A 15,233-nucleotide genomic window follows, 5' to 3' on the forward strand; every position below is an offset into this window, starting at 1 on the left:
ATCATTTCTTTAACAGATAATATGTATTAAAGTATATGAATTTAAATATTAATGTTTTTATAAGCAAGTGACTGTCTTTACAAAAAGATGTCACAGGGTAGTAAAATTTAGACCCTTTCCTGTTTATTATACTAGATTTTAAGCTATAAAGATTATTTTCTCAGAGCTGGGACAAAATAAGTGTTGAATAAATATTATCAATTATTATTACTTAATGATTCCCTTAACACTGTAAAGGCCATGTGACTGGTACTCTCCCAAGAATGCTATTGTGAGCATTGCCAGGTTTCTATTTTCGAGATTAAAAGGCTCAGGGGTCACTCCAGGTAAACTGGGCTAACTGGGCTGTGCAAAATAACCACACAAGAGACACAAATACATTTTTCTTTGGGGTCGCTGTGAAGGCTTCTCTGGTCTGTAGGAAGAGAGAGAGAGAGAGAGAGAGGGCACACACTGACTCCTTTTATTGAGGAGAAGCTATTCAAATGAGGCAAGGGGTCAGGTTTCAGGGGGCTGAGTCTATCTTCATGATGTCCACTGTCAGCAGGTTCATTGACATCTGGACAGGCCACACCCAAGGGCACAGTAAGAGAAGGGGACACACACAACGCACTTCCATGGAAGATTCTATCCTACAGGGCAAGGGGTTATATTACAAAGGAACAGGTGAGCATAGCTTCACCCATGGGGTGATAGCAAGACACACCCATGCATGAGACACTGACCCTCGAACCCAAGAAGGGTGGGGAAAGCTCTGCCACATTTCTGTGACTGAGCACCTCAGCACCCAGCCGGGGATTGTGACTCAGTCACGTGTAAGGTTGGTCTCCCACAGAGCATAGCATATGAAATAGGACATTTATTTCATTTTCTTAAGAATATACAGGAATAAGGGGCTGGGCCTAGGTCTAGGGCTCAGTGGTAATGCACTTGCCTGGCATGTGAGGCACTGAGTTCAATTCTCAGTACCACATATAAATAAATAAAATAAAGATCTATCAAAAACTAAAAAAATAATAATATAGAGGAATAAATTAGATATAAAAGCTAAAGCCACATGTACACATTAATTTATGACTGAACTTAAAATCATTTTTTATATTTTGCTGAATGGAATGTACCTTGTACCACATTATTTCTTTAATTTCTTAATTTTGTATTAAAGTACATGTCTCACCTTTTTTGCAAAGATGTATATAGAATGGGACAGTAATGGGATCATTATATTCTGAAAATATCAATTCAGTGGTTTTATTAGATTCTGCTTGTGGCTGTTTTGTTTTGTGGTTGTTTGTTTTATTAAGTATTTTATTAAGTATTTACGAGGATGCCTCAGTCATCTTACTTGAAGTCTCATGGTGTCCACCCAGATTATGAAGCTATTCCTAATTCTGTTGGTGTGATCTTACTCTCATTAAAGCAAGGAATGATGATCAGTTACAACTGAGCAATCTCTCTTGTTATTTTTAAATAGCTCTTCACAAATGGATGAAAAAAATTAGATGAGAAGTATTTATATCAGAAGCACATAAATAATTCCATTTTGGTCACTGTTTAGGAACTCGGCCTTTGCCTTTAAACAGATATGTAATGTAAGTTTTCCCATCTGATTTTCCTCAAAATGCCATTCACTGAAGGCTCATTGTACATGGTTTCTATACCTTATAACTGCCATTACATGTATACTCTAAGTCTGGTTAGCCATGACTTTAGCCCTGCCCTTGGATACATCACTGATTCTCATGAAACTGCCCTTTCTTGCTTTCCAACCATCCCCACTCCACCCTCACCTCCAGCACACTTTTAGACACAAGCTTGTCATGTAATTATTGATAATAGCTATTTCTTTCACCCTTGATCATGAACTCTTTGTAGACAGGATCCTCTCATTTGGTTTTCTCTATGCCCAGAACCCACCATACAGCCTTCTGTTCAAGAGTTTAATAACACTGCTCCCTAACCCTGCATGACCACTGTGGTTCTGCACTCTTTCTCAAGGATTTGATACTATCATTGTAGTTAGTTCTTGCCTTGTTTATTTTTTTTTTATTGGTTATTCAAAACATTACAAAGATTGCAGAATCACATCGGTTACACATCCACATTTTTACATAATACCATAATAGTAACTGTTGTATTCTGCTACCTTTCCTATCCTCTACTATCCCCCCTCCCCTCCCCTCCCATCTTCTCTCTCTACCCCATCTACTGTAATTCATTTCTCTCCTTATTTTTTTCCCATTCCCCTCACAAACTCTTATATGTAATTTTGTATAACAATGAGGGTCTCCTTCCATTTCCAAGCAGTTTCCCTTTTCTCTCCCTTTCCCTCCCACTTCATGACTCTGCTTAATGTTAATCTTTTCCTCCTGCTCTTCCTCCCTGCTCTGTTCTTGGTTGCTCTCATTATATCAAAGAAGACATTTGGCATTTGTTTTTTAGGGATTGGCTAGCTTCACTTAGCATAATCTGCTCTAGTGCCATCCATTTCCCTGCAAATTCCATGATTTTGTCATTTCTTAGTGCTGCGTAGTACTCCATTGTGTATAAATGCCACATTTTTTTTATCCATTCATCTATTGAGGGGGATCGGGGTTGGATCCACAGTCTAGCTATTGTGAATTGTGCTGCTATGAGCATCGATGTGGCAGTATCCCTGTAGTACGCTCTTTTGAGGTCTTCAGGGAATAGTCCGAGAAGGGCAATAGCTGAGTCAAATGGTGGTTCCATTCCCAGCTTTCCCAGGAATCTCCATACTGCTTTCCATATTGGCCTCACCATTTTGCAGTCCCACCAGCAATGTATAAGAGTACCCTTTTCCCCACATCCTCGCCAGCACTTGTTGTTGTTTGACTTCATAATGGCTGCCAATCTTACTGGAGTGAGATGGTATCTTAGGGTGGTTTTGATTTGCATTTCTCTGACTGCTAGAGATGGTGAGCATTTTTTCATGTACTTGTTGATTGATTGTATGTCCTCCTCTGAGAAGTGTCTGTTCAGGTCTTTGGCCCATTTGTTGATTGGGTTATTTGTTTTCTTATTGTTTAATTTTTTGAGTTCTTTGTATACTCTGGATATTAGGGCTCTATCTGAAGTGTGAGGAGTAAAAATTTGTTCCCATGATGTAGGCTCCCTATTTACCTCTCTTATTGTTTCTCTTGCTGAGAAAAAACTTTTTAGTTTAAGTAAGTCCCATTTGTTGATTCTTGTTTTTAACTCTTGTGCTATGGGTGTCCTATTAAGGAATTAGGAGCCCGACCCCACAATATGTAGATCGGAGCCAACCTTTTCATCTATCAGACGCATAGTCTCTGATTTGATATCAAGGTCCTTGATCCATTTTGAGTTAACTTTTGTGCATGGCGAGAGGAGGGGATTCAGTTTCATTTTATTGCATATGGATTTCCAGTTTTCCCAGCACCATTTGTTGAAGATGCTATCCTTCTTCCATTGCATGCTTTTAGCCCCTTTATCGAATATAAGATAGTTGTAATTTTGTGGATTGGTTTCTGTGTCCTCTATTCCATACCATTGGTCCACCCGCCTGTTTTGGTACCAGTACCATGCTGTTTTTGTTACTATTGCTTTGTAGTACAGTTTGAAATCTGGTATCGCTACAACTCCTGATTCACACTTCCTGCTTAGAATTGCTTTTGCTATTCTGGGTCTTTTATTTTTCCATATGAATTTCATGATTGCTTTATCTATTTCTACAAGAAATGCCGTTGGGATTTTGATTGGCATTGCATTGAACCTATAGAGAACTTTTGGTAATATTGCCATTTTGATGATGTTAGTTCTGCCTATCCATGAACAGGGTATATTTTTCCATCTTCTGAGATCTTCTTCTATTTCTCTCTTTAGGGTTCTGTAGTTTTCATTGTATAAATCTTTCACCTCTTTTGTTAGGTTGATTCCCAAGTATTTTATTTTTTTTGAGGATATTGTGAATGGGGTAGATGTCCTCATTTCCAGTTCAGAAGATTTGTCGCTGATATACAGGAATGCCTTTGATTTATGCGTGTTGATTTTATATCCAGCCACTTTGCTGAATTCATTTATTAGCTCTAGTAGTTTCTTTGTAGACCCTTTTGTGTCTTCTAGGTATAGGATCATATCATCCGCAAATAGTGATAATTTAAGTTCTTCTTTTCCTATTTTTATGTCTTTAATTTCTTTCGTCTTTCTAATTGCTCTGGCCAGTGTTTCGAGAACTATATTGAATAGAAGTGGTGAGAGAGGGCATCCCTGTCTTGTTCCAGATTTTAGAGGGAATGCCTTCAGTTTTTTTCCATTTAGAATGATGCTAGCCTGAGGCTTAGCATATATAGCTTTTATAATTTTGAGGTAAGTTCCTGTTATCCCTAGTTTTTCTAATGTTTTGAACATAAAGGGATGCTGTACTTTGTCGAATGCTTTTTCTGCGTCCACCGAGATGATCATATGGTTCTTATCTTTAAGTCTATTGATGTGGTGAATAACGTTTATTGATTTCCGTGTATTGAACCAGCCTTGCATCCCAGGGATGAATCCTACTTGATCATGGTGCACAATCTTTTTGATATGTTTTTGTATACGATTTGCCAGAATTTTATTGAGGATTTTTGCATCTAAATTCATTAGGGATATTGGTCTGTAGTTTTCTTTCTTTGAGGTGTCCTTCTCTGGTTTGGGAATCAGGGTGATATTGGCCTCATAGAATGAATTTGGGAGTTCTCCCTCTTTTTCTATCTCCTGAAATAGATTATGGAGTATTGGTATTAGTTCCTCTTTAAATGTTTTGTAAAACTCTGCTGTATATCCATCCGGTCCTGGGCTTTTCTTGGTTGGTAGTCTTTTGATGGCTTCTTCTATTTCCTCCCTTGATATTGATCTGTTTAGGTTGTTTATATCTTCCTGATTCAATCTGGGTAGTTCATATGTCTCAAGGAATTTATCTATGCCTTCACTATCTTCTATTTTATTAGAGTATAGGGTTTCAAAATAATTTCTAATTATCGTCTGTATGTCTGAATTGTCTGTTGTGATGTTGCCTTTTTCATCCCGTAAGCTAGTAATTTGGGTTCTCTCTCTTCTCTTTGTTAGCATGGCTAGTGGTCTATCAATCTTATTTATTTTTTCAAAGAACCAACTTTTAGTTTTGTCAATTTTTTCGATTGTTTCTTTTGTTTCGATTTCATTGATTTCTGCTCTAATTTTAATTATTTCTTGCCTTCTACTGTATTTGCTGCTGATTTGTTCTTTTTTTTCTAAGGCTTTGAGGTGTAGTATGAGGTCATTTATTTGTTGGCTTTTCCTTCTTTTAAGGAATGAACTCCTTGAAATGAATTTTCCTCTTAGTACTGCTTTCATAGTGTCCCAAAGATTTCGATATGTTGTTTCTGAGTTTTCGTTTACCTCTAAGAATTTTTTAATTTCCTCTTTGATGTCTTCTGTAACCCTTTGTTCATTCAGTAGCATATTGTTTAATCTCCATGTGATGTAGGGTTTTTCCTTTCTCAATTTATTATTGATTTCCAATTTCATTCCATTATGATCAGATAAAATGCATGGTAGTATCTCAACTCCTTTGTAATTGCTAAGCTTTGCCCTGTGACATAATATATGGTCTATTTTTGAGAAGGATCCATGTGCTGCTGAGAAGAAAGTGTATTCGCTTGATGTTGGGTGGTATATTCTGTATATATCAATTAAGTCTAAGTTATTTATTGTATTATTGAGCTCTATGGTTTCTTTATTCAATTTTTGTTTGGAAGATCTGTCCATTGGTGAGAGAGGTGTATTAAAATCTCCCATGATTATTGTGTTGTGGTCTATTAGACTCTTGAACTTGAGAAGAGTTTGTTTGATGAACGTAGCTGCACCATTGTTTGGGGCATATATATTAATGATCGTCAAGTCTTGTTGGTGTATGGTTCCCTTGAGCAGTATGTATTGTCCTTGTTTATCCCTTTTGATTAACTTTGGCTTGAAGTCTATTTTATTTGATACAAGTATGGACACCCCTGCTTGCTTCCGGGGTCCATATGAGTGATATGATTTTTCCCAACCTTTCACCTTCAGTCTGTGTATGTCTTTTCCTATCAGATGAGTCTCCTGTAGGCAGCATATTGTTGGATCTTTTTTTTTAATCCATTCTACTAGCCTATGTCTTTTGATTGGTGCATTTAAGCCATTAACATTTAGGGTTACTATTGAGATATGGTTTGTATTTCCAGCCATATTTGGTTATGTATGATACTTAACATGATTAGTTTTTCCTCTATGCTTAGTTTTTCCTTTATTGTACTACCTCCCGTTGTTGGTTTTCATTGTTATTTTTCATTTCCTCTTCCTGTAATGTTTTGCCAAGGATGTTTTGAAGAGCTGGTTTTCTAGCTGCAAATTCTTTTAACTTTTGCTTATCGTGGAAGATTTTTATTTCATCTTCAATCCTGAAGCTTAATTTCGCCGGATACATGATTCTTGGTTGGAACCCTTTTTCTTTCAGCGTTTGAAATATGTTGTTCCAGGATCTTCTAGCTTTCAGAGTCTGTGTTGAAAGATCAGCAGTTATCCTGATTGGTTTACCCTTAAATTTAATCTGCTTCCTCTCTCTTGTGGCTTTTAAGATTCTCTCCTTATTCTGTATGTTGGGCATCTTCATTAGTATATGTCTTGGTGTGGATCTCTTATGATTTTGTATATTCAGTGTCCTGTAGGCTTCTAGTATTTGGATTTCTTTTTCATTCTTTAAGTCTGGGAAGTTTTCTAGTATTATTTCATTGAATAGATTACTCAGTCCCTTGGTTTGGACCTCTGTACCCTCTTGTATCCCAATAACGCTTAGGTTTGGTTTCTTGATGTTATCCCATAATTCTTGGATGTTCTGCTCATGATTTCTTAACATTCTCGCTGAGCCGTCTATGTTCTTTTCAAGTTGAAAAACTTTGTCTTCGTTGTCTGAAGTTCTATCTTCCAAGTGTTCTACTCTGCTGGTAATACTCTCATTTGAGTTTTTAATTTGGTTTATTGTTTCCTGCATTTCCAGGATTTCTGTTTGTTTTTTATATCCTCTATCTCCCTATAGAGTTGATCTTTTGCTTCTTGGATTTGTTTATGTAATTCATTGTCAAAGTGATTTTTCATTGTCTGAATTTGATGAATAATGTCTTCCTTGAGACTCCAGATCATCTGAAGCATGTATATCCTGAACTCTTTGTCTGACATTCCATCAGCTGCAGATATTACCTCATCTAATGTTGAATTGACCTGTATTGTTTGTGGTCCTTTCTTTCCTTGTCTTTTCATACTGCTCATGATTCTTTCTAGCTTTGTGAAACTGTTGAGCTAATGTTTTTCCCCTTATATATTTGTATTGTTCTTGAATAGCTCCAATATCCCTCTTTTTCGGAGAAAGACAATGTTAACAGATCCCAATATCAACAGTACATTATCTAAGGACAAGTTTTCATTATTAATACATTTATAGTTAGATTCTAAGACTATAGATATTGGATTTAATTATTACTTAAGAATATATTCCTTAGTTTCATAAAAGGCGTACCATATCTGGTGGCATATAGAAAACTTAATTTCAGACGAAGGATGTTATACTTAAAGAGAAAGGAGTGAGGGAATGAGGTTAAACTAACTTAGCACCTTTGGAGAACTCTAACCACTCGACTGGTAATTTATGGAAGAATGTATAGACTCAACCTCCTATTTAGATAGTTACCCTATGTATAGATAGCAAAAGTTAGGAGATTGAAAGTGCTATAGAGAGAATATGAATTAAAAAGAAAAGAAAAGAAAAGAAATAACAAGGAAGAAAAGAGAAATAAGAGAAGGGAAAGGGAAGTAAGATAGAAATACAGAAAAAAAATGGGGGGGAGGTGGGGTATATGCAATTCCTCTATATTATATTACTTTGGTAATTCAGTTGTTCATGCTCAGTTCTTGGTTTCACATATGCTGAAGTTGTGGAAGAGAGAGAAGAAAAGAGAAAGAGAGGAAAAAAAAAAAGTCTCTCAGAACACTGTTTTCCTTGCTTCCAGTAGGTGGCGTTGTCTATTCCTAGTTTGAGCCTCTGTATTCAGGGTGGTGGGTATAGCCAGTGTGAAGGGAAATGAGCTTCCACCTGTATCTTCCCTACTCTAGTCTCTGAGGTAGAAACCAGGTGCCTCTAGAGTTGTTGTTTTGTGTTGATAGCTACAATCCCCAAAAGCTTGTGGGAAGTATTTTGAGTTATCGCAGCTAAGGGTGGGGGAGTTGGAAACCGGGTACCTGGATCAGCCGCAACTGTGCTGGTAGCCACACCCACCTTGATGGGTTTTAAGGGTTGATGGGCTTCCTGGAGACTAGCGCTCGGGGCCGGACCGGACTTCCTCCTCCGGTCTGGCTGAGCGGCTGGCGCCTTCCTGCTCCGGTCTGGCTGGGCGGCTGTCGCGGCTTCCTGCTCCGGTCTGGCTGGCGGCTGGCGCCTTCCTGCTCCGGTCTGGCTGGGCGGCTGTCGCGGATTCCTGCTCCGGTCTGGCTGGGCGGCTGGCGCGGATTCCTGCTCCGGTCTGGCTGGGCGGCTGGCGCGGATTCCTGCTCCGGTCTGGCTGGGCGGCTGTCGCGGCTTCCTGCTCTGGTCTGGCTGGGCGGCTGTCGCGGCTTCCTGCTCCGGTCTGGCTGGGCAACTGTCGCGGCTTCCTCTCTTGCCTTGTTTAAAAATACATAAAATAAACTGCCCTAACAAATGAAGTCTATTAATTTTAAAAATAAATAAAAATGTTTAAAAATAGGGAAACATCAACACACACACACACAAAAACAAAATTGCTGGTATCATGAACTTTTCTACTAGACTGTATTTCTTGAATTCTTAACCTTTTTTTTTTTTTTTTTTTTTTTTGCCTTTCTTTTATAGGTGAAGTCTTGAAAGGAAAGATCACGGTTCATAAGAATAAGAAAGATCCTCGTTCTCTCATTGTGACAGTCACATTGAATAATTCAACTCAAACTTATGGTCTCCAGTGAAAAAAGCTATAAAAGTACAACTTGCAAATTTTAGTGTGGGGACAGGAAGCAGATCCCGCCTTCATGAGACTCCTCAGTAAGGGAGGCAAGAGAAGCTCACGTATCACCCAGGGCAGGGACCTGCTTATCCTCATGGTGCATAGTTACTGTATTCTTAGAAGTCTGCTTAGCCAGATTTAGCCAATGCAATCCCTCAGATGGGCCTGTTTTCAGTGATAGTCTTTTTTTGCTTTTAGTAAGTTTCCTACTATAAATTTTAAATTAATATACTAGTTTTTGGATAATGTTTATTAAACTAGTTATACAGGGAAGCACACATTTTATTGCAGGTTTTCTCTGTAAGGAGCAATAGTTTTTAGTTGTATTATTTGAGAATATCAGAATATAGTGTTAAAGAACAAGCGTAAGGAACTGAAAGTAAGTATCGGCCTTCTACAAATCAAATTTGAGGATATCGTGGTTGACCATCCTGTCTCACATGCTGTAGTTCTCATTTTGTAGTTTATTCCTTCTTTGTGAATATTCTTTAGCCATAGACTTCTAGCATTACCCAGGAAATCTAATTTCAATATATTGATCCTAGGTTTCATAGAAGTTTTTTAAAAATAAGATAAATGTGCTCCTATTTACTAACATTATGTTTTTCAAACTAGATGTGCAAAGGTTATATATGTAACTGTTGGTACATTTAAATCTCTGTAAAATTATGTCATTTGCAATTGATTCATTTTGAAATGGAAAATGAAAAATATTCAATAAAATGTATAAAACTCTTAGCATTAAAAGATATTTCAGGGTAGTAACACCTTTTATAAAATCAGAAGCATTCTAGACAAAATGAATCTTTTTTAAAAAAAAATTGGATTTGGGAGAGCAGGGTACTGGAGTTTTAACCCAGGGGTGCTTTATCACTGAGCCATATCTTCAGTCCTTTTTATTTGTTTGCTTAATTTGAGACAGTGTCTTACTAAGTTGCTTAGGGCCTCAAACTGGCAATCTTCTTGCCCCAGCCTCCCAGGTTGCTGGGATTACAGGTGTGTGACACCTGCCCAGTTTAAAAAATAGGTATTTTAATAGGAGAAATGGACCATGTGCCTCACTTAAATTCAATGCCTGGTTCTTTGTCAAAACAAGACATCCTCAGGTGTCTGTGCTCAAACACCAGCTCCAGCTTCTGCTTGCAGTTTGTTATACATTTCAGATGTTTAGAACAATGCCTGGCACATAAAAAACACTAAATAAATGCTAGGAGTTATTGTACATTCACACCCCTTCAAAGAATATAGCATCAATATTTGATTAGTTTGAGAATTATTAGCTCCATCAGATAATAACTATTGCCTTCATACATGAATGGACAAGAAGATAACAAATATTTAAAATGGTAAGCCTATATCAAAAAGAATTTTTCTTTTGGTTTTTATCAGAAAACTAAACTAGCAGTGGGAAGAAAGCCCCCTTTGAATGATGGTATTGAGACTAGTCTAATCTTCCTTCATAAGCATGATTTTTGTTTTCACTAGGTTAAAGCAACCAGTTTGTTTTTGTCAGGATTCATACCATTACTGAAAATGTGCTGCTGATATCATTTAAAGTACTTTTTGGATTTTGAGCCAGAGTCTCATGTGGCCATTGATGGCCTTGAAATCGGGGGTCACAGGTGCCCACTACCATGTTCAGCTTCTCTTTTAAAGTACTTAAAGATGTTGTCTTAAATGGCTTCCTATACAAAATTTGAATAAGAGTAACCCAATAAGATGGAAGATAAGTATTTTAAGTGCCAAAAAAAAAAACACAAATTTTGTGAGTTTTGTAAGTGTATAACAAGAACTTCCTACTATTTATAAAAAAATATTTCTCAAAAAATTGTTTCTCCTTAAAACTTGTTTTCATGGGATTTTTCACCCAATGATTCTTCTCCCAGCCTAGCTACAGTTGGTAGATCTGTTTTTTTCAGTTCGCCTTCCCAGGCTGGGACATTCTAATTTATGTACCTAAGCATTTTATGAGAACATGAGCATCCAAATGTCACCCTTCAGTTGGAATTTCTGTCATTAAACTGCTGTGAAAAATAAGTACTTCATAGCCCTTGACAATGATAAATACAGTGTCCTTTCAGGCTGTGGGCAGATGAGCGTTTATAGATACCAATTTGTTTCTATTAAGAAAATACATTTTTCTCCTGGTTTCCTTTGTGAAAACTAACATGATTATATTGTAATGTGTGAGGCTCCTCCAAGTGTGGTATATGATAGTCATCTGTATGCAGAACAGTGTGTTCTGAAGAGAGCACTTTGGAAGAAGTGTTGCAAGAAAACAACTAAGGCAGGTGTGCACATTACACAAAATTGTTCAGTAAATAGCCAGAGCTGCAGTAAGACACACTTCATTTTTTGCCAGGGATCGACCCCAAGGCCTTGCTCATGTGGGCAAGCCCTCTACCACTGAGCTGCACTCCCAGTCCTACAGGACACTGAAAAAAAAAAAAAAACAGTCAGCAGTACAGTAGTTTAATTTTGAAATAAGCCCAAGAGGGTATAGAGAAGAGTAAGGACCTTGCTTCTACAGAGTGGCCTTCAGCACCCACTTCTCAAAGTGGAATAACTAAAACGTCTCATGAAGTTACTGATTTGAGATTAGTTCACAGGAGTCTCAGCATCCATGCTTTCAGGTGGAGGAAAAAAGGTAACAGTACTGCTGTGCCATTCGACAAGAGAATAGCTGATATACCACTCCTCCCTGCTGGCCATGCCAGGATTTATGACAAACTGCTGATCTATAGCATATATCCCAAATGCCCAAGATTCCACTGTTCTCATGTACCAGAATAACAAAAACATGCCAAGTGTGCAGCCCGGTCACAGAGTTTCAGACACACTGAAGTTAGTTGCAAAACTGAAAAGAGCACTTTACAAATTTAATCTATACTTGCTATAGATTAAAAGTCTTCCAGAGACACCAATTTTTGATGAAAAGCAAGGTCAAATGTTTACTGAAAGTGTGGCAAACTATAGCTGTGGAGCCAGACCCACCCTGTTGCCTGTTCTGGTAAATAAATTTTATGGGAACAGCCACATTTGCTGGTTTACATTTTTTTATAGCTGCTTTTACCCTGCAGAGTTGAATAATGTGATATCCTATGGCCCACAAAGCTGAAAGTATTCCTACCTGGTCATTTAAAGTTTTCCAACTCCTTGCCTATTGCTTGGTTTGTTGAAACTAACCTTTTCACACTTGTAAGGGCAGCAGGTTAGATCAATAATGGTATTTAGAGTACATGTTGCCTTTTAGAATTGAGAGGTGATGATAGAGAGGTAAATTCCAAGTGAAACAAATTTAAATGAGATTTGTAATCTGTAAAGGAAATTTACCTAGAAAAAGTAATGCGTCTATTTTCAGATACAGTGGAGCAGGTAAAAGAGTATTTTCTCATATGACTCAACAGTCATGATAAAGGAGATAGACACAGAAAACAGATTACAAGGTTTGGGGTTTATTTTTTAATTTGTCTAATGTGGAGCCATTGAAGATGCCAAAACAACCTAATTTTTTTTAAAAAAATACAGGATTTATATACATGAAACTGATGTCTGAATTGTAACGTTTGATTACAAGGAGATTAGCAAAATGAGACGTACCTGATTGACTTAGTGTACAAAGTTCTAACAGGACCAAAAATGTGCAAAAAGAACTTTTCACATATCTGGAATACCAGCAGTCAAGGCTGAGGCAGGAGGATAGCGAGTTTGAAGGCAACCACAACAATTTTGTGAGACCTTAAGCAACTTGGTGAGACCTTGTCTCAAGGTAGAAAAGCCAGGCCTTTAATGCCAGTAGCTCTAGGGGACAGAGGCAAGAGGATTTCCAGTTCAAAACAAGCCTCAGCAACTTAACAAGGCACTAAGCAACTCAGTGAGACCCTGTCTCTAAATAAAATACAAAATAGGGCTGGGGATGTGGCTCAGTGGTTGAGTGCTCTTGAGTTCAATCCCTGGTACCAAAAGAAAAAGAAAAATGTAGAAAGGTCTCGGGATGTAGCTCAGTAGTAAAGTGCTCCTTGGTTCAATTCCTAGTTTAAAAAAAAAAAAAAATTTTTTCAAAGTTAAAGATAAAACTCCACCCATAGGTTACAAAATAACTAATGATTTATGAGCTTAAAAAAAAACTGGGGATTGAACTCAGGGTTGCTCTACCACTGAGCAACACCCCCAGCCCTCCTTTTTGCTTTCATTTTGAAACAAGATTTCACAAAGTGGCTGAGGCTGGCCTTGAATTTGTGATCCACCTGCCTCAGCCCCGCCATACCCAGCTTGATTTGTGAGTTTAAAGAAAGGATTTAGCCTCACTGGCTTCTGGGTCTCTAAGAAGTTTGGGGAGGTTGTTTTAGATCAGCGGTTTTTGGCTTCTGGGAACATAATTATCTTCCCCACCCCGTTGTCATCCTAGAGACCACAGCAAGGTGTGTAATGAGCCCTTCCCCATCATCAACAATGCTCTCTTGGCTTGGAGGTTCACCTGTTCTCTAAATTTGAGTGTTTTCTTGCTCTAAAGTTTACCCTAACTTTTCCAAGCAGAATGATGCATAAACATGGCACTTTTGAAATAATCTTTATAATTCATTTAACCTTTACAATTAAGCTTTCACATGTTGTCTCCACATCCTTGCTAATGTGAATCAGTTCATGTTCAGAGTGTAGATAAATATACAGAAAAAACTATCAACTGTTCATTGTAATTATTTCAAATAAAAGAAATCAACAATAGTCTAACAGTAAAGAAGGCATTTAAGTAAAGACATAGTCACTTCATGAAAAACTATGCATCTAATAAAGGTATCAGGTTCTCATTGGCTACACGGAAAAGCTCACAATAAAAAGGGAAAAAAGTAAGGAACTTGGGGTTATGCTAATTACAAGAAAAAGCCTACATATGCTCAAACATTGAAAAAAAATGATGTTTTTCTACTGCCACAGTTTCTGTTGCTAAACTTTAATAAGTTTTAAAATTATCGTCTCAAAAATAAAACAGCTGAAATAGTTTTGGAAATTGACACTAGAAGTGAACCCACCAGGCCACCCCATTAGCTTAGATGGAATATGGAAGCCCCAAGAACTCTACAAATCTCTAGCAGGACTCTCTCTCTCTGCTAGAATTTCCAACCTCAGAACCATAGGTTTGGGACTATCAGGACTAATTTCACTGCCCTTTATTGGTATCCATGTCATCCCAAGAAGCCCAGGTCTCCCAGTTCATCCTCCATCTCTAATCTCCATGCAGTTCTGTATCCCCCTTCTTTATACAAAGTCCCTGGCTGTCTATGGAGGTCATTGCTTCCCTTGGCACCCCTCTTAAATGACAACTACCTTTACACACATACCACTCACCCCCCAGATCTGGATTCAGGGTAGGTGACTTCATTGCTTTTGAGTGCTACTCAAACCTTCTCTTCCACCCCCTTAATGTCTTTCATCTCTTCATGAAGACTAACACCAGCATTCCTCTTCCCCCAGGTGTTAGCTGCTAGCACTGCCCATACTAGTTTCTCATAGGCGTGACCCTTTATAGCCTCACCTTTTGGTTTATTGACTTCCATCAAATGATCTTGCTTTCTACTTTATCTCAGCCACACCTACAGCCGTCCAATTTTAGAACTGGCCATAACCCAAAACTCCAACTCCTTAGTCATTCTAAGTAGCTACCTTTTCAGTTCACTTCCTTTAGTATGGCAATTCTTGAGATCCCTGAACTCCACCAACACAGAATTCTTTGATTCTTAACACAGTTTCACTTCCCCTTTATGTTTACTTCCCTCCTTGCCCAGCTTAAATTCCAGCACTCCCTTACTTCTCTTTCCTATACATTGGGCTAAGCCACAATCCTGCTTTAATTCCAATAGGTGATGGCACTTGTGAGCTCAGTGAGGCTAGAGCAAAACTCTCAACCATGCTGACAGGTTCACGCTCCAGGCCATGCTCCCTAATCTCAAGTGGTTCATAGATTCAGACAACCTGGAAATCAGTCCGTGGTTCCCTGGTTCATTTAGTCTCTGATTCTCTTTCGTGAGCTATTTGATAACTTAAGACCTTCAGGACCACCCCCTTCCTTATTACTTTCAGCTGAAATCCTTGTTATAAACAGAACCCATCAGGAGGAGGTTCACATGCTCCCAGCAACCTTGGTGTCCCATCATGCCTTCCCACCTGGTGGACTTCAGGACTTTTGGTCAAGGC

General features: G+C 38.2%; 1 protein-coding gene across 1 annotated transcript in view; it reads left to right on the forward strand.

Moving 5' to 3' along the window:
• The window catches only part of Prmt3 (protein arginine methyltransferase 3), a 135,593-nt gene extending 121,927 nt beyond the window's left edge, over window positions 1-13,666 (forward strand). Inside the window, exon 16 of the mRNA XM_076846986.2 lies at window positions 8,894-13,666. Coding sequence (XP_076703101.2) covers window positions 8,894-9,003 — 110 coding nt within the window. The 3' untranslated portion in view covers window positions 9,004-13,666. The remainder of the gene's footprint in view (window positions 1-8,893) is intronic.
• Window positions 13,667-15,233: the final 1,567 nt, after the last annotated feature.

Source organism: Callospermophilus lateralis, chromosome 2, assembly GCF_048772815.1.
Source record: "Callospermophilus lateralis isolate mCalLat2 chromosome 2, mCalLat2.hap1, whole genome shotgun sequence".
In the NCBI taxonomy this organism is placed as follows: domain Eukaryota; kingdom Metazoa; phylum Chordata; class Mammalia; order Rodentia; family Sciuridae; genus Callospermophilus; species Callospermophilus lateralis.